This window comes from Neomonachus schauinslandi, chromosome 2, assembly GCF_002201575.2.
Source record: "Neomonachus schauinslandi chromosome 2, ASM220157v2, whole genome shotgun sequence".
In the NCBI taxonomy this organism is placed as follows: Eukaryota; Metazoa; Chordata; class Mammalia; order Carnivora; family Phocidae; genus Neomonachus; species Neomonachus schauinslandi.
The window spans coordinates 136,477,630-136,503,800 of NC_058404.1; the positions used below are offsets into that span (position 1 = coordinate 136,477,630).

General features: G+C 37.9%; 2 protein-coding genes across 4 annotated transcripts in view; one reads left to right on the plus strand and one right to left on the minus strand.

Annotated features, from left to right (window-relative positions):
- Positions 1–2,794: 2,794 nt before the first annotated feature.
- On the minus strand, positions 2,795–7,276 carry MRPS18C (mitochondrial ribosomal protein S18C). Of its 3 annotated transcripts, XM_021702347.2 has the most exons (6): positions 7,161–7,270; positions 6,103–6,155; positions 4,702–4,785; positions 3,677–3,734; positions 3,085–3,144; positions 2,900–3,001 (listed from the first exon to the last, which is right to left on the minus strand). In XM_021702347.2, exons 1-6 carry the CDS (start codon positions 7,258–7,260, stop codon positions 2,925–2,927), a joined length of 432 nt encoding a protein of 143 aa, XP_021558022.1. In that variant the 5' UTR covers positions 7,261–7,270; the 3' UTR covers positions 2,900–2,924. The 3 variants fall into 3 exon arrangements, with proteins under 3 accessions (XP_021558021.1, XP_021558022.1, XP_044768618.1); XM_021702346.2 differs by having other exon boundaries at positions 2,795–3,144; positions 7,161–7,276; XM_044912683.1 differs by lacking the exon at positions 4,702–4,785.
- A 244-nt stretch (positions 7,277–7,520) lies between these two features.
- HELQ (helicase, POLQ like) overlaps positions 7,521–26,171 on the plus strand; it is a 50,206-nt gene continuing 31,555 nt past the window's right edge. The window contains 9 exon segments of the mRNA XM_021702355.1: positions 7,521–7,891; positions 7,894–7,977; positions 8,904–9,612; positions 13,337–13,515; positions 14,182–14,382; positions 14,813–14,885; positions 16,913–17,010; positions 18,058–18,156; positions 19,404–19,549. Of these exon segments, the coding sequence (XP_021558030.1) occupies positions 7,673–7,891; positions 7,894–7,977; positions 8,904–9,612; positions 13,337–13,515; positions 14,182–14,382; positions 14,813–14,885; positions 16,913–17,010; positions 18,058–18,156; positions 19,404–19,549 (1,808 nt within the window). The 5' untranslated portion in view covers positions 7,521–7,672.

Consider the following 26,171-nt stretch of genomic DNA (forward strand, 5'->3'; position numbering starts at 1 on the left):
TCTACACAGAATTGAGTGAATCCAGAATTTGAGAACAGAACAAGCCTGATAATGCAGCGTGTCTGAGATCAGCAGCTGGTCAAGTAGCTGAAAAGGCCAATTAAAGTGGGACTCAAAAATGTACATATGTGTATAGGGTATACATATGTCTCTCACCGAGATTTCATTTTAACATAAAGCAGAATTGTACATTCATTTGTCAACCTTTTGTTGTAGGATTAGGAACTTTTCTGAGTATGCTGGTGTTCCAGTATAAATCACATCCATTATTTAACCTTTACAATTCCCAGTTTTAGTTTCTTTAAAGTGAAGAATTTAAAGAAACTTGAAAAGCAACCTGAGTACAAAATGCTTTTTTTTTCATTTCACAGCACCCTCCTACTTCCAACCTTCTTCAGCTGTCCTAACCACACCTAACTTGACAACTATTTTCTTAAAACTATTTTTTTATTTCAAAAGCATTTACTTCATTTTCATTGCAGCAATAACTTTAATGCTCATACTTCATCAATACAATGACAGACAAAACTAACACAGGTCTGGGAACAAAATAGCTGCCTCTTGGCAATGCAAAACTCAACAGGTTTGAAGAGTATGGGCTTCAGTATGATTTTAAGGATGTAAAGCTCCGGTTTAATCCAGTGAATTGGTTAAGTGGAAGTTGGCTAAGAGAGCTTTTACTGTGTTTTTTGTATCTGTCTTTTCCATAATTTTGAGAATTTTCCACAAAGCCTACACATCATATGAAGCCTTTATGTTTTACTCACTGGATGAAATGCTGAACACACACTTTGACCATTGCTTTTCCATCTGCTACTTCCTAAGTGACAGAACAAATTCATAGCTACTATCAAAACTATCTTTTATCTATTTTAACATGCATTAGTTACCATGGGGTGCTAATGAAGCCCATATAACAGCAGGGATGTTCTGTACAAATAATGAGTTTCTGTTGGGATCGTTTAACTGGTTACCTAAGAAGCACTGCTGTTTAACAACACCAGGCAGAGGGAGATGTAATAGGTTGGCAGTCTGAAGCCTAACTTAAAAATAACCACAAACAGGGGCGCCTGGGTGGCTCAGTCAGTTAAGTGTCTGCCTTCAGCCCAGGTCATGATCCCAGGGCCCTGGGATGGAGCCCTGTGTTTGGCTCCATGCTTTGCGGGAAGTCTGCTTCTCCTGCCCTCCACCCCGCCCCCCTCCCCCGCCACCTTGTTCTCTCTCACATGCTCTTCCTCAAATAAATAAAATCTTAAAATAACCACAAACATCGCTAGAGCATATAGAACATCACAGAGAACATAGATAAGGATTAAATGCAACCAACAAATGAACTGCTGGAGGAGGTTATTGAGAACACAAGACTGCTGGTTGACCTGGCAGCCGGACTGAAGCAAAGGTTCCACTTCCGTCCTTGGAATGTACATTTTGCCTACTGCTCCCACAGTGTGAGCTGTTCCAAAGACATAGCCTTGAGAAAGTAAGATGTTGACACCATATGGATTGTATGTGTGACTGAACCCAGTTAAGGCCTCAGTATAAACTTTTAAGACTAGCAGGCAGGTGCAGAGACGTACTTGTCTTGCGGCCACCCAAGACAAGCTTCCTAAGTAAGTTCCCTTGCTTATTACTAAGCCTGCCACCTACAAATAGGGAGTTGCCTGCCTCTTCAGTCTCTCCCTGCCCTCCATGTACCAGTTTATGAACCAACTGCTAGACAAGGTACTGCAGAAGCAATAAGTAACCAACATACGCGACTATCTTCTGAAGACAATAGCTTAAGATTTTTCAAAGACTGCTTACAAGAAACAGGCTTTCATCCAAAGTTAAATTTGCTAAAACACTATAAAGAGGTAATGTATTTGGCTTATACTTGTGCACAATGATCCATCTTCTTTGAAGAAAGAAATGCTAAATTTTCCATCAGAGAACCTTGCTGAGGTCCGTACCAGCTTAACTTCCATAAATAAGTTTGATGACCCAAGTTTCAGGGCATTAAATGAAGAAAAAGGGTCCTCATAGATCATTTTTCCCCAATTATTCTCATCTTTGGCAATTAGTTTGTATCACTGGAGTAAGATCTAGACCATTTGCCTATGGATCATTTTTAAAGTACGCTACCAGTTTTAAGATAGACTAGCCCAGGAGTAAATCTGAGGTCCTGCAACTGCATCACTATCCATCCCCATGTAACATCTCTACAAAGGGAAGACCCACGGTCCTAGCCAGGCATATTTCTATTTACTAGTTAGAAAATCTGAGCAATTTTAAATCCACACCCTGCCACATGGAATTTGTGTATAATACAAGCATTCCACCTTCATGCGCCCATATCCCTAAAATCCCATTTACAAGACAGAATCTGGGCCTAAAGTAAAATTCCAATAGAAGTCATCCTTTCCATATATTTTTTTAAAGATTTTATTTATTTGACACAGATTACAAGCAGGGGGGTGGGAGGGCTGGGTTGCAGAGGGAGAGGGAGAAGCAGGCTCCCGGACGAGCAGGGAGCCTGATGTGGGGCTCCATCCCAGGGTCCTAGGATCATGACCTGAGCCAAAGACAGACGCTTAACCGACTAAGCCACCCAGGCGCCCCCATCCTTTCTGTATTTTAAATCCCCATGAGGTTTATGAGCTAACTAGGGACCATCCTACAGTACCAGTTTTTTAAAATTTGTATGTATATAAAATAATGAGTATTAACATTTTAAATAACTCATGTTCTTTAAAAGTGAAGAGGAAGCTTTACTTTTTCCTTGTAAGATTTCAATTATTAAGAACTAACTTAAAACTTCAGTTTGAAAGGATTGAGCCGATTTTCTACCCAAAGGTTATTAAATCTTGTAATTTGAGTCAATATTAGAATCATACAACCATTTATTGTAAAATATGTTTATTGATGAATGTTAAGACTCCTATAATTTATTCCCGATACTTGATGTTACAAACTTTAGGGTCTTTGAGATATGCAGGATCCTTGTATGTAACTGGCATAAACCCTGTAAAAGATAATGAAAGTGCTTCACAAAAGATAATGAGCAAACTTTTGATTGGCCCAATTCAGTTTTTCGGGTGCTCTTACCCATTATTTGAGCTCTCTTAATTGCTTTTGTGATTTCTTTCTGTTTCTTCCCACAAAGACCTATAAAAAAAATGCTTTCATATTCATAAAAAATGTCAACACTCAAAATGCATAGCAACTATCTTAAGTCAAGGAAAGGTTGGAAAACCTATAAATAGCCAGGCAGTAAATATCTTAGGCTTTGCGGGCCATACAGTCACTGCTGTAATTACTCTGATGTAGCTCACAAAGCAGCCACAGGCATTATGTAAATAAGCTACTTACAAAAACAGGTGGCAGATCTAACTTGGCCTATAGGCAAATAGGCCCTGGCTTAAATAAGTAGTCTAGGAACGATTACAGTATACTCCAAAACATCAATACAATTTTCTAAAGCCCTAGTTTTTTACATGTTGTCTGCCTATAGTTAACTCTGAGCATAAGAAGACATGTAAAATAATAATCCTTTTGGGCTACGAAGAGGCTTTCTCAAAAGTACCTCTAGTATCTGGTCTACTAGTGATTTATAGCACAACTTGAAAATTTGACATTTTTCTTAAATAAATAGATTTGTATAATTTTTTATAAGTTGCTATAATAGAAAACAAAATACCTGTTATGTGCCTTCCATAAATGCATCCAGTAAATGGAGAAATAAACTGGGACAAAAGCTGTTTTGTGTTACATTTGGAGAAGAAAAAAATTTATATCAATACATTTGTTCAACCTTGATTATGTAAATTAAAAAAATTATATATCACTGTCCAGTTATGTAAAGGTTTATAAATAAATTTCAAACTTCATAAAATACTGAACTATGCTCATTCTATTAATAGGTCATTTTTTTAAGTGAAAAAACTGATTACTAAGTTAACATCTCTTATCCAGTATGATGAAACAGATTAATGTACACATTTTTTTCAGTGCTAAAGCTGTTTTCTTGAACTTTTCCACAGATACTTCCTAAAATACTATTGCTTGTAATAAGGCACTAAGTATTTCATCTGTCACGATAGGCTATCGCACCGTATCAGACTACAGTGAGGTCTTCCAAGAGGTACAGGTCCATCAGGCCACTTGCCATAATTTACGTTTTATTAAATTCTTTAGTACTTTTCAGGTACCAGGCATTGTTCCTGGCACTACACATAATCCTTCTGATAAGATGCATCTTTAAACTTCTTGGTTTTCACCTAAGGCAGCTACTATCACTTTTTGCTGCTGTCTGTATACTTTACTACAGCACCATTCTCTCCCCCAGATTTTCCACTTTTAATCTGCTCAGCCCTACAACAGATAAAATTACATTTAAAGCAGTGATATCGGTAGTGTTATTAGTACAGAGACCAAATTCACCAGAGATTTTTCCAAACTATTCAACTCTACCAACTAAGAATCACTGCATAGTGAGCTATTAGTGACCTCCAGGGCAGACAAGAAAACACCTGAAATAATAGCAGATGAAGGAGAGCTAAAGGGCTCTCATTAGAATAAAACAGATGACTTATACATAGAAAACCAGATTTGAAATTACGAAGTTACTAAAACAGGTGCCTCTACACAAAGCCTGTTAGTTATGACTAACAAAGCAGCAAATCCTAAAATCAAATATCACAGTGAAGTAAAACCTTATCTCACCTGTACATTCTTATAATCTACACGTTTTCCACACAAGATACATTTTTTAAGAGGCTCCTTATAAGGATTTTCCATTGGAATGGGCTAAAATAAAGGAAAGAAAAAAAGATAATACAGTTTAATGTGTTAAATTTAAAAAAATTAAATCTTAAGGTTACCACATTTAAATCTATCCAAAGGATTAGTTGTACCTTTCTTCCTATGAAAAAAAAATACAACAGCTTGGCTTATATAAGAAAAATCAGTGTTTCTGAAAAGGAGTCACCATTTTAAAGATTTCAGTGTGTTCATACATATTTTGTACAAATACTCTGGTTTGGCTAAGGAGGAATTAAATCATGGAGGAGGATTCTGGGATAAAATACAATCCTTGGAGAAAACAAAGGTTTATGGGAGGATAACTTTTATGGTCCCAGATTGCTTTACACATTTATGTCAGCCTTTTTGTTTTCTCTGTCTTCATTACTGCCTCTAATGCTTCTGCCACATGCCTCCCCCCTTCTATACTCAGTATACTCACGTCACCAATCAAGAGATTCTTAATCTAGAAATGGCTTTGAAGTCCATAATCCACTGTAGTTGTATGCAAAATTTCAAATGAAAGAGACTGTGAGCTTTATTCTGAGCCCGTACTTCATTTAGAGCCTCAGGGGAATTGATGACCTAGAAAAGAGCTCTAGTAATTTCCTTTACTCCCTTGAACTATGGTGTGCATTAGATGACAAGAAGGATGCTCAAGGGACTAGAGGACTTCTGTGTTTTCCAACTCAAACTTGCTTAATCCAATTTACATGCAGTTCACTTATAATGACTATGTTCCTTCTTTACACTGCGCTAAGTGCTTTGTATGGTTTGATTAGTGTCAAATCATCTTTGCAGGTAGCAAGAAAACTTACACTGGCTAAGCCCAATGCTAGTACTTGAAACCCATAAAAATACACCTACAGGCTAATAGAAACTATTTAATGTCCCAGTATAAAACTTCGATTTTGATCCTTCATTTACTAAAACACCCACTCCCCACCCCCAGTAATGAATAGGACAAAGAATTGAATCTGAAGTGGGGAAGAGAACCAAGGTACAGGTAGACTTTGTAATCCCTCTGTTGGATATTCTGTAATTACTGCACCCACCAAAACTATCTTTTTTAATTTCCAAAGCACATATCCTTAAATTTAAGATCTAAGAAGAAAAATACAGTGTTACACAAGCAATGCTTCTTGTTAGGACTCTAGGAATTCTCTTACTTCAAAGCTCACTTAAGTGACAATTCACCAATGAATTGTAATTTTCAAACGCAAACTGATTATCATCTTAATCGTTTTGTCGTATTCAAATAGCTAAAATATAAGAATTTGGTCATATTTGCAAATGCCTTAAAAAGAAGGAAAAAAGTCTTACCAGGTCCTCATTGCCGGCTACCTGTTTATATTGTGAACAACTTCTCCACAGCACTGCAATTAAATAAACAGCAACAAACCAATTCTTTTTGTCAGCTCAGCAACTAAAGAAAGATTTTTGTTTTTATGGAAGCAAGATGAATCAAGGGATAGAACATAAAAGAAAGGTTTTATATTCACATACAACAACTGGATAAAAACCTTTAGATGTGAGGCAGAATAAGATTTAAGATGAATGTGCTTTCCAAGGCTTTGGGGAAAGGGCATGTATTTCTCCACCCCTACAAACCTCTCACCTGCTCTCTTCATGAATTTTATTTTCCCCTCACTCCATGGTTAGAGACAGATTTTAAGGCAAACACTTAAGGGGAAAGCAATAGAAAGGCACTGTTATACCAAAAGGAAAATGTAACAGACCTCCTAAAGAGTAGTTATTGACAGAAGATAAAATGCAGAAATGAAAGACTCGAGAGCCCATGTCACGATTGCGCCCTGATCTGGGACCTTAGACAACTCCTGTAATGCACTACCGGGTGACTCTGGAAATGTCCCTTCCTTACCAACTCTACCTGGAGCTCTCAAGCAAGTTAAGTCCCTGCCTCTTTTTGAGAATCACGCGATCACTCTCTTTGTGTGTTTAAAAGGAAAATAGAAAGTGTACTAGATAACATTCACGCCCCCTTCTGCTTTATCCCCCCCCGCCTTCTGCTTTAAAATACTAGTCATGGGGCGCCTGGGTGGCTCAGTTGGTTAATCGTCTGCTTTCAGCTCAGGTCATGATCTCAGGGTCCTGGGATCCAGCCCCACAACCGGCTCCCCGCTCAGTGGGGAGTCTGCTTCTCCCTCTGCCCGCCCCCCGCTCATGCTCTATCTCAAATAAATAAATAAAATCTTTTAAAAAATAAAATACTAGTCATTGGTCATTACAGATTCCCATCTCTCTTGGAGAAGCTCTTAGTCGCCTAAAACCCGGCGTCGTTGAGCTAATAATGACAACTCCACCAACCTAGTTAGCGCTACGGCAATGGCTGCAAAGAGTATAGGATATGGAAACTGTACCCGTGTGAGTCCCAGGATCTGTGAGGCAGAGAGCAGCCTTGACGAAATGCGTTAACTTTTTCCTCCCTAGACCACCGCAAACAGCAACCAAAGCCGCCATGGCTCCTCGCTCCTCCTCTTCCTTTCCTCTTTCCAAATCGTCCTGACAAGTCCCCGCCGGTGCTCTTCCCCTGTTGGCCCGAGTACTCAGTTCAAAGGTTCCGCGGGCGAACAAGAGAAGGGCCGGTAAGGTTTTCAACGCGCCTGCGCAGCATCTTTGCGTTCTAACCCTCACGGAGCAAGCCTGGGACACCTATGATTGGACAAGGAAAAGGCGGGTCCCTACGCTTCTGCCTCCGCTTCCGGTCTGAGAGCCCCGGCAGTTGATTTGTGGTCTTATTCTAAGGTGGATGGAGAAGCGAGCGCAGTTTCCCCCAGTTGCTACCCGCGCCCTGCCCTCCTCTCCCTCTCCTCGGGGGTTTGGCGGCTAGGTCACGCGGGACGAAGTTCGGGCAGGGTCCTCGGCCCCTGCCATGGATGAAGGTGTTTCCCGCATCCGTCGGCGGGTGTCTGTCCGCAAAAGGGACCGTCCTAGCCTAGGGAGCGGTTTTGCCGCCCCCACCGCGGCCGAGCTCAAGCCGGGCGATGAGGAGGGGAAAGAGGAAGAGGAGATGATGGCTGGGAGCCGGCGGAGGAAAACCGTGGAGGTGCAACCGGTCGAGGTACAACCTTCTCAGCTCTCAAATTCCGAGTTCCTTGTCTCATTGCCCACTTTGGGGGAGATGATACAAATCCAGGTCTCCTACCACGCATGCCCACTGAAAGAACACTAAGACCAGCTCTAGAAGCCAGGGAACTAGACACTCCAAAATTTTGGTTGTTCCCTTCCTACATGCAAACAGTGGACCAATTGTCTACTAGCCTTCATTTGCTTACCTCGACTTTGTTATCGCTGTTAATTCTCACTTGTGAGGTATTGCTTTGCTATCCTCATTTTTATATTGATCTCAAAGGTAGACCCCCGAGACATAAAAGTCGTACATGCAGCAAATAAGAGGCATGATTGCGACGCAAATCTAGATTTCCAGGTTACTGCTGCTCCTGCGGTACCAATAAAACCTATCATTTATCGCACACCCATATGTACTGGGTACTTTGTTAAGCTATTTACATTATCTAGATTTGACAACAGAAATCAGGCCCTGAGAGGTCAAGAAACTGCACTTCTGACTCCAAATCCTGTTTTCTTAATCACTTCACTATATTGCTATCCCTAAATTTACATCTCTTCTGTTGAGTAGACCATCCCAAGTCAGTGTGCAGACCCTCCCAATTCCTAATTCCTAAGAACAGAATCTCCTTAAGAGTGTCCAGTCGTTTTGTTACAAGCCAGTTTCTGTAGATTGGAGTCTGGGAGGGGGAATGGTGCTGCAGTTACCCGAAACTTCTAGTGAGATGACATTCCAGTAGATGTCTATTGGTCTTGCTACCTTTTTAAGGATTTAACACTAGCTTAAGAATTAGGATCCAAGTATCACCATACCCTAGGAGTGCAGCTTGTGAAAATTACTTAAACACTCTGGCTTTCCTTTTCTTCATCTGTAAAATGGAGATGATAATATCCATTTCATAGGGTGATTTACATTTCGGTCTATGATCCATGTAATTATATACCTGGTATATATTTAGAGGTAGCAATATAGCTGAAACTTTTGCTCTTAGTGAAGCTAGAATTGACCATAACGCATTTCGTTTTCTTTCCAGAATGACAGTGAAGAGGACATGTTTGGTGACTATGACAGCTTTGCTGAAAATTCTTTTTTAGCTCAACTTGATGACCTGGAACAACAACATATGCAAGTTGCTGAACATAGGAAACATGCCTCAGACCTTAGCACTGAAGATCTTTGTTCAGAAAGCATCAAACACAACAAACTCAGCATTACTACTGTAGGCAACTTTACTGAATTAAAAACGGATGAGCACATAAAGAACCAGAGTAGGCATGAAGATGTCTCCATTGAACCTGATATTTTGTATGATGTACCTTCTTCACAGGTTTTATACTTTGAAAATTTGCAGAACTTTTCAGATGATTTGGGCAATCAGTCTACTAAAGAGGGGGATTGGAACGCATCCTCTCACAAGACTGTGAATGAGGAATTACCCCAGAATAACATAGAACAACACCAGCAAATTGATGGTTCCTCTTCTAAAGTCAGAACTAGTTCAGAGGAAAATAGGAGAAAAAGTCTTAAAGAACATCTAAAAGGTGCCATGACTGGAAATGCCAAGGCCCAAACACCAATATTTTCTAAAACTAAACAGCTCAAAGAGACTCTCCTATCTGAAGAAATTAATGTTGCTAAGAAAACAATTGAGTCATCATCAGATGACCTTGGTCCTTTTTATTCATTACCCAGCAAAGTGAGAGACCTTTATGTTCAGTTCAAGGGAATTGAAAAATTATATGGTAAATGCTTTTTGCTGAAGTGAAAAAAATTTACCATTATTACCATATTACTAGTGCAAGTCAATAGAAAGCAGATGCTTTTGTGGTCCTATATCTCATCTTAAGACAAATAAAAATATCAGTCCTCTCAACCTTCCATCCCTAACCTGCTGCTACTGAACATCTTTCCTTCCCTTCATGGTCACACTTCTCAAATCTATTATCCTTGCTGTCTCCCTTTCCTCACCTCAAGTAATTCCCAGCCCACTCTGGGTTCTAAGCTCTCACTTAAGGTCTAATGACGAGGGTGTCTAAATCCAATGATACTTTTGGTTCTCGCTTGCCTGACTTCTCAGTAGCTTACATGACACAGTTGTCCAGACCCTTGAAACACTCACTTCTTGACTTCTTGACATTCCATGCTGATTTTTTCATCTGACTGTCTAGCTGCTTCTCAGTTTTCTTAGCTGGTGTGTTTTTGGCTGGCTCTGTCTTCTGTACAAAAAGTTGAAGTTCCTTTGACTATTCATGGCCTGAGTGAAAGTGTCAATATTCGTAATACCATTGATTAAGACTAAACATCTTTAAAGACAGCTGAAGTTAAGAGTTAAGTGCAAAGAGATAGTATTAATAACAATATATATTGTAATGTTTTTCAAAAATCCTGGGTCCTTGCCTATATTTCAGATATGTGTCATTTTAGACAAAGAAGGGACAGTTGCTGGCATCCTGAAAGATGAGCCTATCAACCAATCACTTCATAAGTATTTCTGAGACTCCTGTGTTAGTGCCGTATGAACCATATGAAACCATGGTTCTCATCTCAGGGAGAAGACAATCAGGTGAAGAAGTAGAACTACAGGAAACAAAGTAACATAAGACTACAAGAGTCTAATAAATTCTAAATTGTGAGGTTTGCAGTTAAAGAGCTAAAGGTGTGTATTGCCCTTGAAGTAGGTGTTAACTTTCTTCCCTCTGCTTTTCTCCTAGTACCTTGTTCTTTATTTAATCTGCATCTCCTGCCAGACAGTACCTTGAGGACAGGGCTCTATCTAACTCATCTTTTTCTGATGTAACTAGCGCAGTGCCTAGTACACCCTGGTAGGTTCTCAATTGCTGGGGGTTATCAGCCTAGTTAGGAATTCTGGCCCTGTCACTGAAACACAAGTTTTGCACTCTGAGCCTTAGTTCCTGATCTCGTAAAAAGGAATAATAATAACAATAATGGTTGTTTTGTAAGTTATGTTCTGCATCAAGGACATGCCAAGTTAGACTGTGGTAATGACTGTCCATAACTATATTAGTAGCTTCTAAGTAAGAACTTCAGTAAATAACAGGTTTTTAAATCACTTTTTACTTATAGATCTGGCTTGATGACATGACCAATTTAAAGCATAAATATGTATGCCACTTTTCATTGCACTAAAGCAGTGGTTCTCAAAGTGTAGTTCCTGGACCCCAAAGTCAGCATCACCTGGAAACTTGTTGAAATAGGCATTCTCAGGCTCCACCCTAGGCGTACTGAATCCACTTCTGAGGTTGTGACCTGGCAATTGGTTTTAACAAGCCCTCCCGGGGATTCTGATGTGCCAAAAGTTTGAGAACCACTGAGCTTGAGAACCTCAACCTTACTCTTATTTTTGCCTTTTTATTGTAGAATTGCATGCTTGATGTGTTTTATATAAATGTTCAGAACCAAGTTAATTTCATCCTTTTTTAATGTGTGAAGATAAGTGATATTACTAAATATTTGCTGTTTTGGTCATTTTATACTTTAAAAATTTGAGTTGGATAAAATGCAGAAATGGTCAAGTTATATTTTCATACAAACAGCTTCATACAAGCAGCTTCATATATAATGGGTGATACCAGTCTGAAATATTTTTAATATGTATTAAATATTAAGCTTACGTATTTAAGTGTTTTTGAAATATTTTTAAAGTGGAAAAAAGTCATTTGCAAATATTTGGGAATCACCAAAATACAAGAAATTGAAGTCCCTTGGCTGTCATTCAGACGTAACTATTTTTAATACCTTTGTAACATATCCTCTTAGTCATTTTTTTAATTTAATTTTTTTGGAAAACATAATACATTCAAGTCCAACTTTTATATATTCTTTTCTAATATCTCTACATAATTGGGTTTATGCAATCCAATACACATTCATGATCTTTTACTTAACTGTATATTGAGCATGTATAAATCAATCTACCACCTGTTTTCAAGCTGCAAAGAATGATATCATATAATTGTACAATAATTCATTCAACTTTTACCCCTTGATGGCTCTTTGTTATATATAAACACTGCTATGGATGATGCATCCATGCTATGGTGAACATCTTGCACATAATCTTTATATGTCCTTGCTTTTATTTCTATAGGTGTAGAGACCTAGAAGTAATACTGTTAGATGAAAGACAGTGTGCAGTTTTGTTTTCAGTACTGTTAGTTTGCTTTCCAAAAGGATTATAGTATTTTATGCTCTCATCAACCACCACAAGAATGTCTATTTGTCCCCAGCCAAGTCAGCTCTGGATTTTCCATGTGTGAGGCTTTTTTTTTTTTTTTTTTTGGTAGTAGTAATTACTTGTATTTTATTTGTGTATTTATTTTGCCAACCCATTAAGTAACAGTTGAGCATCTTTTCATGTATTTCTCCCTGCTGTGAAATGTCTTATCATATCTTTTGCCTGTTTTTCTAGTGATAAAATACTAGTGCACGTTTTGAAGACTTTTGATGATCCACATTGTCAGATGAGCCTACAGAGTAGTTACACTAGTTTTCACACTATGTTTTGGATCTGATGTGATCCTTTTCATGAATTCCACCTTTCTAAATTGTGGAACTCCTAGATGGCCAGTTAATAATCTTAGTCTTTTATATTTTAAAGATTTTATTTTTGGGGTGCCTGGGTGGCTCAGATGGTTAAGCGTCTGCCTTGAGCTCAGGTCATGATCTCAGGGTCCTGGGATCAAGCCCCACATTGGGCTTCTCCGCTCAGCAGGGAGTCTGCTTCTCCCTGCCCCTCCCCCCTGGTTGTGCTCTCTCTCTCTCTCAAATAAATAAATAAAATCTTTTAAAAAAAATTAAGATTTTATTTTTAAGTCATCTCTACACCCAACGTGTAGAGCTCTTATTACACTGAGATCAATAGTCACATGCTCTATCAACTGAGCCAGCCAGGCACCCTAATCCTAGCCTTTTGTGGTTTAAATATTCTTACAGTTCAAGGTATTCAGACCAGAGTTCAGCTCCCTGTGAGAGCCAGTTGAATAGTCTTCCTTAGTGTGTATAAAACCTCATAGATTTTTTTATTCTCCTCCTCCCATTTCTCTCTAGGATGTTGTTTGTGTGGATGAGAAAGGGAAGCTTACACAATCTCCTTGCAGAACAAAAGGAAAGGCTAAGAATTCACACAGATTTTTGTACTATCCTTTAGTTCTTCTGATGTCTCAGATAATGTCCCAGGCACTGTTGGCATCTTAGACCTAAGTGTGCAGCTAGCAAATAGGTGGCCCAGTTGCCCACTCCGCTGCCCAGGCCTGAAGAATTAAGACTCTCATTGGCTGTGTCCACTGTGCCCTGGGGATGTTTGACACTTAACATTGATGTATAATTACACTTGTCATTATAAGAAGATGGATATACAGAGTGGGATTTGATTTTTCCTTCTTAGGAAACTTTCTTGAGACTGAATTGCAGAAGGGGAAAAATAATTTTTTTTTTTTAATTCCACAGAATGGCAACATACTTGCTTAACATTGAATTCTGTGCAAGAAAGAAAAAACTTAATATATTCCTTGCCAACAAGTGGTGGAAAAACCCTCGTGGCTGAGATTTTAATGCTGCAAGAATTGCTTTGCCGGCGAAGAGATGTTCTAATGATCCTACCATATGTGGCAATTGTCCAAGAAAAGGTGTGATTCTTTTTTTAACAAACAGTATTTGCTAACATTTTCACATTAAAATATAAAAACTAGCATAAATGTAACAACTTTTCATTGAGAAGAGGTAGAGAATATTTTTAGGATGTGCAAAAACAAGTGTAGGACCTACCAAAAATCTCTTCTAATACTAGTTACCTGTTGCAACAAGAATTTTATTTTTTTTTCTAAACTGGTGGATTAAATTCCATTTTAATATTGATATTTAATATATTGGTATTCAGCCTGCCTTTTCAAGCAGAAAGTAACCAATTATTTTATCAAAGTAAGTGAATTATTCTGGGTTGTTTTTGTTTTTGTTTTGCATCAGAGGAGACAGTTGAAATTTATTTCCACATCAATTATGTAGTTTAAAAGTTACATTCATTTTGCAAAGAGCCACACACAATAATTATGACATTTCTTAGATATATGTCTTATTTCCACATCGATTGTGTAGTTTACAAGTTACATCCATTTTGCAAAGAGCCACGCATTAATTATGACATTTCTTAGATATATATGTCTTATCTGTGACCTTGTTCTCATTCATTGGTATTATATACTATTTTAGATTTTTTAAAAATCAACATGAACACTTGGTAATTGAGTTCTTATTTATCTGATTTTTTTGTTTGCTTATTTTAACTAATATTCTAGATTTCAGGTTTGTCAAGTTTTGGTATAGAGCTGGGTTTCTTTGTTGAAGAATATGCTGGAAGCAAAGGAAAATTTCCTCCAATTAAAAGAAGGGAAAAAAAATCTCTATATATTGCCACTATTGAAAAAGGACATAGTCTGGTGAACTCCTTGATTGAAACTGGAAGGATTGGCAGTCTGGGTCTGGTTGTTGTAGATGAGGTTGGTAACTACTTTTATAATTTATCAACATTTTTATTATACTAACATTATTATGTGTATCTGCTTAGTACCTCTATGAAAATAAGTAATTTATTTTAATATATAGGCAATACAGATTAATACATTTCATGCTTGGTAATCTTAAGTTCAGTTTTGTGTCAAGTGTTTTTTGAAGAGTGAATATATGTGTGTATATATTCCAAATTTTATAATGGTATTTATGAATTCTAGATATGTCAGGATGTTGCCCCAATCCTCATTAACCAAAATACCAGTGATATAATGCATATGTACTCTAGTTGCTATATCCGGAATGCTTAAGAGTTATAAAGCAAAGATTACTTCATTTCATATAAATACATGCATGTTCTATATAGGCATTATATGCAAATTTACTTTTCTCCCTCCCTTCTTTTTTTAAATCTCAAAGTTGCACATGATTGGTGAAGGGAGCCGTGGGGCTATACTGGAAATGACCCTAGCAAAAATCCTCTACACTAGCGGTAAGTACTTTTTCAAATGTGGTCACTAACTGATTTATCCTCAGGAGGCCTATGAAAGACTTAATTCTCTCACTAGCTAGACTCTGTAGCCTCGAGTAAGATACTTAACCTTCCTGCCTTGGTTTTTTATTTCTAAAGTAAACATAAATTTTGGTTGGAAAAATGGTTATGTGAGCATAGTGGTGAATATGAGGGAAGTTAACATTTAGACATCCCATATTATTATCCTCCACTTACTAGCTGTGAGTGCATAAGCATGTGACTCAACCTCTCTATTTCTTCATCTGTAAAATGGGGATAATAACAGTACCACCCTGAGGGGAATGGTTGGGAGGATTATATGAGTTAATGTAAAGCAGTCAGCAGTTGCCCAGCAAGTAGCACTCCGTAAGCATTTGTTGCTGCCGCCACCATCTATATCGTCCGCATCATACTAATAAAGCAGTAAATGTAAGTAGTCACCTTAAGGAGCTATTTGCAACATCAGATAGTCTTTCAGCGTATGTGAAATATTTGTTCTAAATGTCTTCTTTGCTATTTATAGATACACTATTGCAATACTTATTAAGTTATATATTGCAATAGCTTATATATGGAAAAATTATTATAAAGGTCAAATATTAAGGATTATTTTTAAAATTTTGATAGCAGTGGTATTTAGGCAGGTTGTAGCACTTTATAATCATACATTTAAAAAGTTCTTGAGTACCTACCTTGTGCCAGGCACTATTTTAAGTGCTAAGGATATAGCAGTGAATAACACACAAAAAAATAACTCTGCCTTCCTCAAACCTGTATTTTAGTGAAAGTGAGTAGACAATCAGATAAACAAGAAAACGTACAGTGTGTCAGATGGTGACAAATTCAATGGAAAAATATAAAGCAGAGGAAAAGAGGAGAATCATCACCTACTTGTCAAATCCAGTGCACACTGACTGTCCTTGTCTTATTTTTCTTTAGCATTTGGTTGTTTATCATTTTTTTTTTTCCTTTGAGTGCTAAAACACTCTCTCGGCTTCCATACTGTCTCTCTATGGGGGATCGTGTGTTACAACTGAGAGATAGCATAGCGTAATGGCTGAGGGCAGACTCTGGAGCTTGATTAAAATCCTGACTCACTTTTAACTACATATGTGACCTTGAGCAAATTATATTAACTGCACCTCTGTTTCCTCATGCATCAAAAATAGATGATAGTGAAATGGGCAAAATTGGTGAGGGGGATTAAGAGGTACAAACTTAACAGTTATAAAATAAGTCACAAGGTTGAAAAGTACAGCATAGGGAATATAGTCAATAATATTGTAATAATGTTGTATGATGACAGATGGTAGCTATACTTACTGTCGTGAATAGTGTATAATGTATAGAATTGTAAAATCACTGTGTTATACACTGAAACTAATATAACATTTCATGTCAGCCATCCTTCAATAATAAAACATTTTTAAAAAAATGGATGATAGTAATAGATCCTGCCTGACTGAACTGCTTTCCTGTGGAAGGCAGCCATTTCATACTGCCCAGGAAGACATGCAGCTTCATGAGTTTCATTCCACCTTTGTTTAAAAAGAAAAAAAAGTTGACAACCTGATAGCAAGATCCCATAAAGGGCTTTATTTGGCAAGAGTTCAGGACCTATTCAGCCCTGCATCCTACACCATACATCTGCCTATAGGCATACCTGTGGGACATGTCATAACTCTTCATAACAGTGGTCCACAGAGTCAGCAACAAGCGTATTTATACTCATTATTGTTGCTTAGAAGTCTTGATTAAGATCCGACTTTTTGCCCAGTGTGAAATTCTGTAAAATTCCAAATAGTAACTTTCAGGACACCTGAAAGTTTTCAGTCTTTGATTCACAGAATAATCCTCTGCTACTATCTTTGTATTTTTCTTACCTCCTCTCCACTCCCTCCTTTCCCAGATCACTCAGGAAGAATCCAGAACACAAAAAGGTTGTTAATTACTATTATGTTACACTAAATAACATATTTTCCTCAATCCTTTGGATTTTTTTTTAGAAACAACTCAAATTATTGGCATGAGTGCAACACTGAACAATGTTGAAGACCTACAAGAGTTCCTTCAAGCAGAGTATTACACCAATCAGTTTAGACCAGTATGTACCTAAGGTTTGCACTGTATGGATTTATGTCTATCATCTTACTTAGAAAGAAAAGTAGCAAACATACTGTTTTAAAAAAGTCTATAGAGTAGTGAAGGGGCATAATTCCCCTGACCATGGCTATATGCTAGTAAGAGTTTGTGTATAGAGAATATAAACTTTGGGTTTAGGGATCTTGGCTCGGGTCACTACTGTATCTGTAGCACCTGGAATAATGCTTGGCCCATGGGCCTTCAATGAATATTTATTGAATGAAATTTTCCAGACCCATTCTATTTTTCCACTTCTTATTCTGTAAGATAAATTTTTTTTTTACTTGGTCAAAAAAGAGAATCACCAAATTTTAATTTGAAATTTGATATTTTTACATTTTCACCAAAGAGGAGAATTTTCGAGAGATACTTGCTGACTTTAATAGTCGAATTAGACACTATTCTTTTAAAAATGCAATGAACTGTATTTATAAACATTTTTTGTCAGGCACCTGGGTGATTTAGTTGGTTGAGCATCTGCCTTTAGCTCCGCCGCTTCGGGCTCCCTGCTCAGTGGGGAGTCTGCTTCTCCTTCTCCAGCTCTGCCCCTGCCCCCCTGCTCATGCACTCTCTCTCTTTCTCTCAAATAAATGGATAAAATCTTAAAAAAATTTTTTTTGTCTATAAATACTTAAAAATAATGTATTTATAATTAAAAATGATGGCTGATAAGACAGAAAATTTTAGGTCTTGAGGAATAACACAAATAAGACAGAATGTGAACATTGACTTATACTTCTTATGACAAATACAGAAGTGTCTGGTTTCCTTTTAGATAGTGGCTGTTCAAAAGTATTTCTTCAAGGGTATTAATCTCTACTTTGAAAGGGAAAAAGAGACTTAAAGAAATGGTAAAGAAAAAACTTTTACATTGAAGCATGTTTTACATACCTTAGAAAAACTACAGTTTTTGTATAGCTGTCCGTTTTTACACCATTTTACAAAATTTAAAACTCTGGAAAGAGGAATTTGTATATGGTATTAACTGCAAATGTCTTTCTAATTCAAGGTTGAATTAAAAGAATATTTGAAAATAAACAATGCAATATATGAGGTTGACTGCAAAGCTGAGAACAGCATGACTTTTTCACGTCTCCTTAATTGTCAGGTAACATTGATAACCCTTGAGTATGAAGTTCCCAGACTTGGTGCCCTGGGGCACCACAAAAGATTCACAGGGTACCATGGGATAGTTTAGTAGCTGGTGCTTAACAACTGTTGCATACCATACAAACTGCTGGTTCAGTGTAGTTTCCAGTTTGGACATCAGATCACACTGTATTCCTTTCTATGATATCGTATCTTAGTGAAGATTTTGTTTGTTTTTTGCAGTTACTGTAAACAAATACCATGTGAAAATCAATGTGGGACGGAAAAAGAGTAGCCATGTCCAATTTGATTCTAAGATTTGAAAGACTATTGCAGTGCCCGGTTGTGCACACAGCCTGTTAGTGGGTTGTTACGTTTAAGAATGAGATAATACTTTCTTCATTCAACTGATGTGTATTATTTATTCAGATGGCTACTAAATTGTGAGGAAAAACATATTTAAGTTGTCTGTACCTAAATACCTAATAAACAAAGCTGTTAGGTACTTCTTTTGGCCGTGGAGCTCCATGAACCAAGAAAATCTGCAGACCTCTCCCTTAAATGTTTATTCATTCAGCAATAAGCGCTAAACAAGAAGAAACTTTTGTGGGCTATGTAGTTCAGATACTGGGTATGAAGATGTTAATGTCTGCTGTGTTAATGTTCTGTAGCTTGTATAAAGGATATTAAAAGGGGGAGAAAGGGATTTTACAATATTTTTAGAATTCTGTAAAGGTGTATTACTCTAAATCTGTATCTTAGTTTTCAGTAAAGCTGAAGCAAGTGAGATTTTTAAATAATTTTATATTTTTCTCTATGTTGGGTTCCTTGTGTCTGCTTGATGAATACATTTTTTATTTCTGAAAATTTATCCTGTAGTATGATTGAATCTGTTTTTGAAAACTATTAGTAATAGTAAAAGTATATCTAGTTTATGTGGTCCTTTGTTATTAGGACCAATCTGTGTTTGTGGACTTCTTTGCTTTGCTCTGGTAGAGATGAACATGCAGTGGGGTTATTAATAGCATTTACTGTTTTCACTTCTTTAATTTAAAACCAAATATACCTAACAAAACCCTTATAACCTAAAAGTGGGACTAAACATTTTGCTGTTTCATCTGGGTTGCATCTTTTCTTTTAAATGATCAGATTTATTAAATGAGAAGTTCAAAATTACAGATGGTTTACTTACCTTTCAAAGCACTGTGGTAAAATGACAGGTTTTGATGGTTACTAACTACCTTGTTCCTACCTCTTGTTGTACAGTATTCTGATACTCTGAAAAAGATGGATCCTGATCACTTGGTGGCATTGGTGACAGAAGTTATTCCCAATTATTCCTGCTTAGTTTTTTGTCCCACTAAGAAGAACTGTGAAAACGTAGCAGAAATGATATGCAAATTTTTAAGCAAGTATGTTAATCTTTAAAAAATTTTCTGTTTTATTTTATCATGGTTTACATGCTGTGTATTCTGTTTATTCAGCAAGCACTTATTATTTCTTGTAGAACATTATATTAAGTTGCTATACTAAATTCTAAGGGCCCTAACCTTGAAGAAAGTTTGTGAAATTCATGTATGTGAAATAGCCAGAGAAAAATTCTAAGACTACATGTAAGTAAGAGAATGCTGACTAATATAATGGCTTAGATCAATGATTCTCAACCTTGACTGCAAATGAATCCTCTCAAGGGCTTTTAAAAATCCCAGTGCCCAGGTTACATTGCAGACAAATCAGAATCTCTGGGGGTGGGACCCAGGCATCATTATTTTGTAGAACTTTCCAGGCAGGTTCAACATGCAGCCGAGGTCAGCCACTGGTTAGGAGTCAGAGGACCAGTCACTAATCACTGTGGATATGAATCATATCTTTATTTTTTTTTAAGATTTTATTTATTTGAGAGAGACAGAGGCAGAGAGAGAGCACTCAAGAGGGGGTGGGGAGGCTAAAGGAGAGGGAGAAGCAGACTCCCCGCTGAACAGGGAGTCTGACTCAGGGCTCAATCCCAAGACCTTGAGACCATGACCTGAGGCAGACACTTAACCGACTGAGCCACCCAGGTGCCACATGAATCGTATTTTTAGTTTAACCTTCTCTTTAATTAAATACTGTTGCCTTTGTTTTCTTAGTAAACTTCACACTTAAGTTGTGTGGACATTTGAATTAAATTTGTTAAGTAATTAAGAAATTTATTAGTTTGTAATTTGATAGTATTTTAATATTGGCTCTGTTATACTCACAGAGATAAGTATAAAGTGATCTTGAATATGAAGAGTTCAGTTTTTTTATGTACCTGTGTCCCGTATGTAGTTTTATCGGATTTTTCAGACTTCTTTTTGGCCCCTTAACCAGTGCTGTATCACCATAGACCATTATTACCCTGAATTCTTTTTTTTTTTTTTTTAAAGATTTTATTTATTTGTGAGAGAGAGAATGAGAGACAGAGAGCACATGAGAGGGGGGAGGGTCAGAGGGAGAAGCAGGTTCCCCGCCGAGCAGGGAGCCCGACGCGGGACTCGATCCCGGGACTCCAGGATCATGACCTGAGCCGAAGGCAGTCGCTTAACCAACTGAGCCACCCAGGCGCCCTATTACCCTGAATTCTAATCTAGTCAGCTCCCACCTCCCCTTCCAGTCCTACTGTCATGGATTGGTTTAATAGAATTAAATTTATTGACCAGCCCAAAGATCTAGATGTTTGGGATAGAGTCAAGGAGTTTTCCATTTCGGTAACTAATAGTCTGCCTTTACACTGATGATGTTCATTATAAAAATCTAAGGAAATTAAATTATCATTGAGGTAGTCTCAGTAAATCATTTGTTTTAATAGTATAATTTAAGGGAATTTTAGCACTGGTTAAGTATAATGTGGAAATTTAGAGACTAACAGTTGACTGGAAGACATGCAGTTTATTAGTTATACCCTTGACTTATTTTGCTTGTTGATGATAATAGTTTATTTGGATCATAAATGTTGATGTTTAACATTGAGGCACTTAAAAATTTGGTTTCCAGAACACTTAGTTAATGAATTGTAATGGATATTTACTTTTTTTTTAAGATTTATTTATTTATCAGAGAGTGCACCCAAGCCGGGGGAGGGGCAGAGGGAAAGAATCTCAACCCAACACCCCTCTGAGTGCAGAGCCCTACACAGGGCTCAGTTTCATGACCCTGAGATCATGACCTGAGCCTAAATCAGGAGTCAGATGCTCAACAGACTGAGCCACCCAGGCACCCCAGTACTTGATACTTTCTCAAAGAAATAGGATTTAACATTCTCTGAAGGAAAATTTCCTCTAAAATATATTTTGCATATTACTTGCTGCTTTCATAAGCTGAATATTCCGTGTATAGTTTAGCATCCTTTTTTGCGGCTATTGATTAAAAAACGGTGAACATTCTCCAGAATAGATCACATCCTAGATCACAAATCAGGTCTCAACCGGTACCAAAAGATTGGGATCATTCCCTGCCTATTTTCAGACCACAATGCTTTGAAACTAGAACTCAGTCACAAGAGGAAAGTCAGAAAGAACTCAAATACATGGAGGCTAAAGAGCATCCTACTAAAGAATGAATGGGTCAACCAGGAAATTAAAGAAGAATTTAAAAAATTCATGGAAACAAATGAAAATGAAAACACAACTGTTCAAAATCTTTGGGGTGCAGCAAAGGCAGTCCTAAGAGGAAAGTATATAGCAATACAAGCCTTTCTCAAGAAACAAGAAAGGTCTCAAGTACACAACCTAACCCTACATCTAAAGGAGCTGGAGAGAAAACAGCAAATAAAGCCTAAACCCAGCAGGAGAAGAGAAATAATAAAGATCAGAGCAGAAATCAATGAAATGGAAACCAAAAGAACAGTAGAACAGATCAACGAAACTAGGAGCTGGTTCTTTGAAAGAATTAATAAGACTGATAAACCCCTGGTCAGATTTATCAAAAAGAAAAGAGAAGCGACCAAAATAAATAAAATCATGAATGAAAGAGAAGAGATCACAACCAATACCAAAGAAATACAAACAATTATAAGAACATATTATGAGCAAGTCTATGCCAGCAAATTAGATAATCTGGAAGAAATGGATGCATTCCTAGAGATGTATAAACTACCAAAACTGAAACAGGAAGAAATAGAAAACCTGAACAGACCTATAACCACTAAGGAAATTAAAGCAGTAATCAAAAATATCTCAAAAAATAAGAGCCCAGGGCCAGATGGCTTCCCAGGGGAATTTTACCAAACATTTAAAGAAGAATTAATACCAGGGTGCCTGGGTGGCTCAGTCGTCTGAGGCGTCTGTCTTCCGCTTGGGTCATGATCCCAGGGTCCTGGGATCAAGCCCTGCATCGGGTTCCCTCGTCAGCGGGAAGCCTGCTTCCCCTCTCACACTCCCCTTGCTTGTGTTCCCTCTCTTGCTGTCTCTGTCTCTGTCAAATAAATAAATAAATATTTTTTAAAAATTTTATTTTTTTAAAAAAGAATTAATACCTATTCTTCTGAAACTGTTCCAAAAAAATAGAAATGGAAGGAAAACTTCCAAACTCATTTTATGAGGCCAGCATTACCTTGATCCCAAAATCAGACAAAGACCCCATCAAAAAGGAGAATTACAGACCAATATCCCTGATGAACATGGATGCAAAAATTCTCACCAAAATACTAGCCAATAGGATCCAACAGTACATTGAAAGGATTATTCACCACGACCAAGTGGGATTTATTCCTGGGCTGCAAATTTGGTTCAACATCTGCAAATCAATCAATGTGATACAATACATTAATAAAAGAAAGAACAAGAACCATATGATCCTCTCAATAGATGCAGAAAAAGCATTTGACAAAGTACAGCATCTTTTCTTTTTTTTTTTTAAAGATTTTATTTATTTATTTGAGAGTGAGCGAGAGAGAAACAGTGTGAGAGGGGAGAGGGTCAGAGGGAGAAGCAGGCTCCCCGCTGGGCAAGGAGCCCGATGTGGGACTCAATCCCAGGACTCCGGGATCATGACCTGAGCCGAAGGCAGTCGCTTAACCAACTGAGCCACCCAGGCGCCCCAGTACAGCATCCTTTCTTGATCAAAACTCTTCAGAGTGTAGGGATAGATGGTACATATCTCAATATCATAAAAGCCATCTATGAAAAACCCACAGCGAATATCATTCTCAATGGGGAAAAACTGAGAGCTTTCCCCCTAAGGTTGGGAACACGGCAGGGATGTCCACTATCATCACTGCTATTCAACATAGTACTAGAAGTCCTAGCCACAGCAATCAGACAACAAAAAGAAATAAAAAGTACCTGAACCGGCAAAGAAGAAGTCAAACTCTCACTGTTTGCAGATGATATGATACTTTATGTGGAAAACCCAAAAGACCCCAAAAGAAAAACCCAAAACTGCTAGAACTCATACAGGAATTCAGTAAAGTGGCAGGATATAAAATCAATGCACAGAAATCAGTTGCATTTCTATACACCAACAAAGAAGAAAGAGAAATTAAGGAGTTGATCCCATTTACAATTGCATCCCAAACCATAAGATACCTAGGAATAAATCTAACCAAAGAGGCAAAGAATCTGTACTCGGAAAACTATGAAATACTCATGAAAGAAATTGAGGAAGACACAAAGAAATGGAAAAACATTCCATGCTCATGGATTGGAAGAACAAATATTGTGAAGATGTCAATGCTACCTAGAGTAATCTACACATTTAATGCAATCCCTATCAAAATACCATCCACTTTTTTCAAAGAAATGGAACAAATAATCCTAAAATTTGTATGGAACCAGAAAAGACCCCGAATAGCCAGAGGAATGTTGAAAAAGAAAAGCAAAGCTGGTAGCATCACAATTCTGGACTCCAAGCTCTATTACAGAGCTGTAATCACCAACACAGTATGGTACTGGCACAAAAACAGACACATAGATCAATGGAACAGAATAGAGAGCCCAGAAATGGACCCTCAATTCTATGGTCAACTAATCTTCGACAAAGCAGGAAAGAATGTCCAATGGAAAAAAGACAGTCTCTTCAACAAATGGTGTTGGGAAAATTGGACGCCACATGCAGAAGAATGAAACTAGACCATTTCCTTACACCACACACAAAAATAGACTCCAAATGTTTGAAAGACCTAAATGTGAGACAGGAGTCCATCAAAATCCTAAAGGAGGACACAGGCAGCAACCTCTTCGACCTCAGCCGCAGCAACTTCTTCCTAGAAACATCACCAAAGGCAAGGGAAGCAAGGGCAAAAATGAACTATTGGGATTTCATCAAGATAAAAAGCTTTTGCACAGCAAAGGAAACAGTCAACAAAACCAAGAGACAACTGACAGAATGGGAGAAGATATTTGCAAATGACATATCAGATAAAGGGCTAGTATCCAAAATCTATAAAGAACTTATCAAACTCAGCACCCAAAGAACAAAGAATCCAATCAAGAAATGGGCAGAAGACATGAACAGACATTTTTCCAAAGAAGACATCCAAATGGCCAACAGACACATGAAAAAGTGCTCAACATCGCTCGGCATCAGGGAAATCCAAATCAAAACCTCAATGAGATACCACCTCAGACCAGTCAGAATGGCTAAAATTAACAAGTCAGGAAAGGACAGATGTTGGCGAGGATGCGGAGAAAGGGGAACCCTCCTACACTGTTGGTGGGAATGCAAGCTGGTGCAGCCACTCTGGAAAACAGTATGGAGGTTCCTCAAAAAGTTGAAAATGGAGCTACCTTACAACCCAGCAAGTGCACTACTGGGTATTTACCCCAAAGATACAAATGTAGGGATCCAAAGGGGTACATGCACCCCAATATTTATAGCAGCAATGTCTACAATAGCCAAACTATGGACAGAGCCAAGATGTCCATCAACAGATGAATGGATAAAGAAGATGTGGTGTCTATATATACAATGGAATATTATGCAGCCATCAAAAAAAAAAAGAAATCTTGCCATTTGCAATGAAGTGGATTGAACTAGAGGGTATTATGCTAAGCAAAATAAGTCAATCAAAGAAAGACATGTATCATATGATCTCACTGGTATGATAATCTCAGGAAACAAACTGAGGGTTGCTGGAGTGGTGGGGGGTGGGAGGGATAGGGTGGTTGGGTGATAGACATTGGGGAGGGTATTTGCCATGGTTAGTGCTGTGAATTGTGTAAGACTGATGAATCACAGACCTGTACCTCTGAATCAAATAATACATTATATGTTTAAAAAAAAAGATAGCAGGAGGGGAAGAATGAAGGGGGGGAAATTGGAGGGGGGGTGAACCATGAGAGACTATGGACTCTGAGAAACAAACTGAGGGTTCTAGAGGGGAAGGGGGTGGGAGGACGGGTTAGCCTGGTGATGGGTATTAAAGAGGGCACGTACTGCATGGAGCAGTGGGTGTTATACGCAAACAATGAATCATGGAACACTACATTAAAAACTAATGATGTAATGTATGGTGATTAACATAATAAAATAAAATTTAAAAAAAAGAAATGGTGATTCATGTTTTATGCATACTACTTGATAATAGTCTGTAATTTACGTGTAGCTGAAGTAAAATCTAGAGCTAAATGTCTTCTGATCCGAGCAGTATCTTTAAAACATGATTTCTTGGGCGCCTGGGTGGCTCAGTTGGTTAAGCGACTGCCTTCGGCTCAGGTCATGATCCTGGAGTCCCAGGATCAAGTCCCGCATCGGGCTCCCTGCTGGGCAGGGAGTCTGCTTCTCCCTCTCCCACTCCCCATTTGTGTTCCCTCTCTTGCTGTGTCTTTCTCTGTCAAATAAATAAATAAAATCTTAAAAAAAAACAAAAACCATGATTTCTTGAGAGTCTTGGGATATCCACTCTATCGTTATTATTTGCCTCCTTATCATAAATGTCATGGGAAGCTGGTGCAGTAAAACCACCTCGGCAGTAAAATACAGCTCTATGTCTGTTTAAGTGCAAAGACTGAAACAGGTTTTTCCCAATTGATTGTCTCAATCTCAAGGAAAATTATCTTTTTTAAAAGCTGTCAC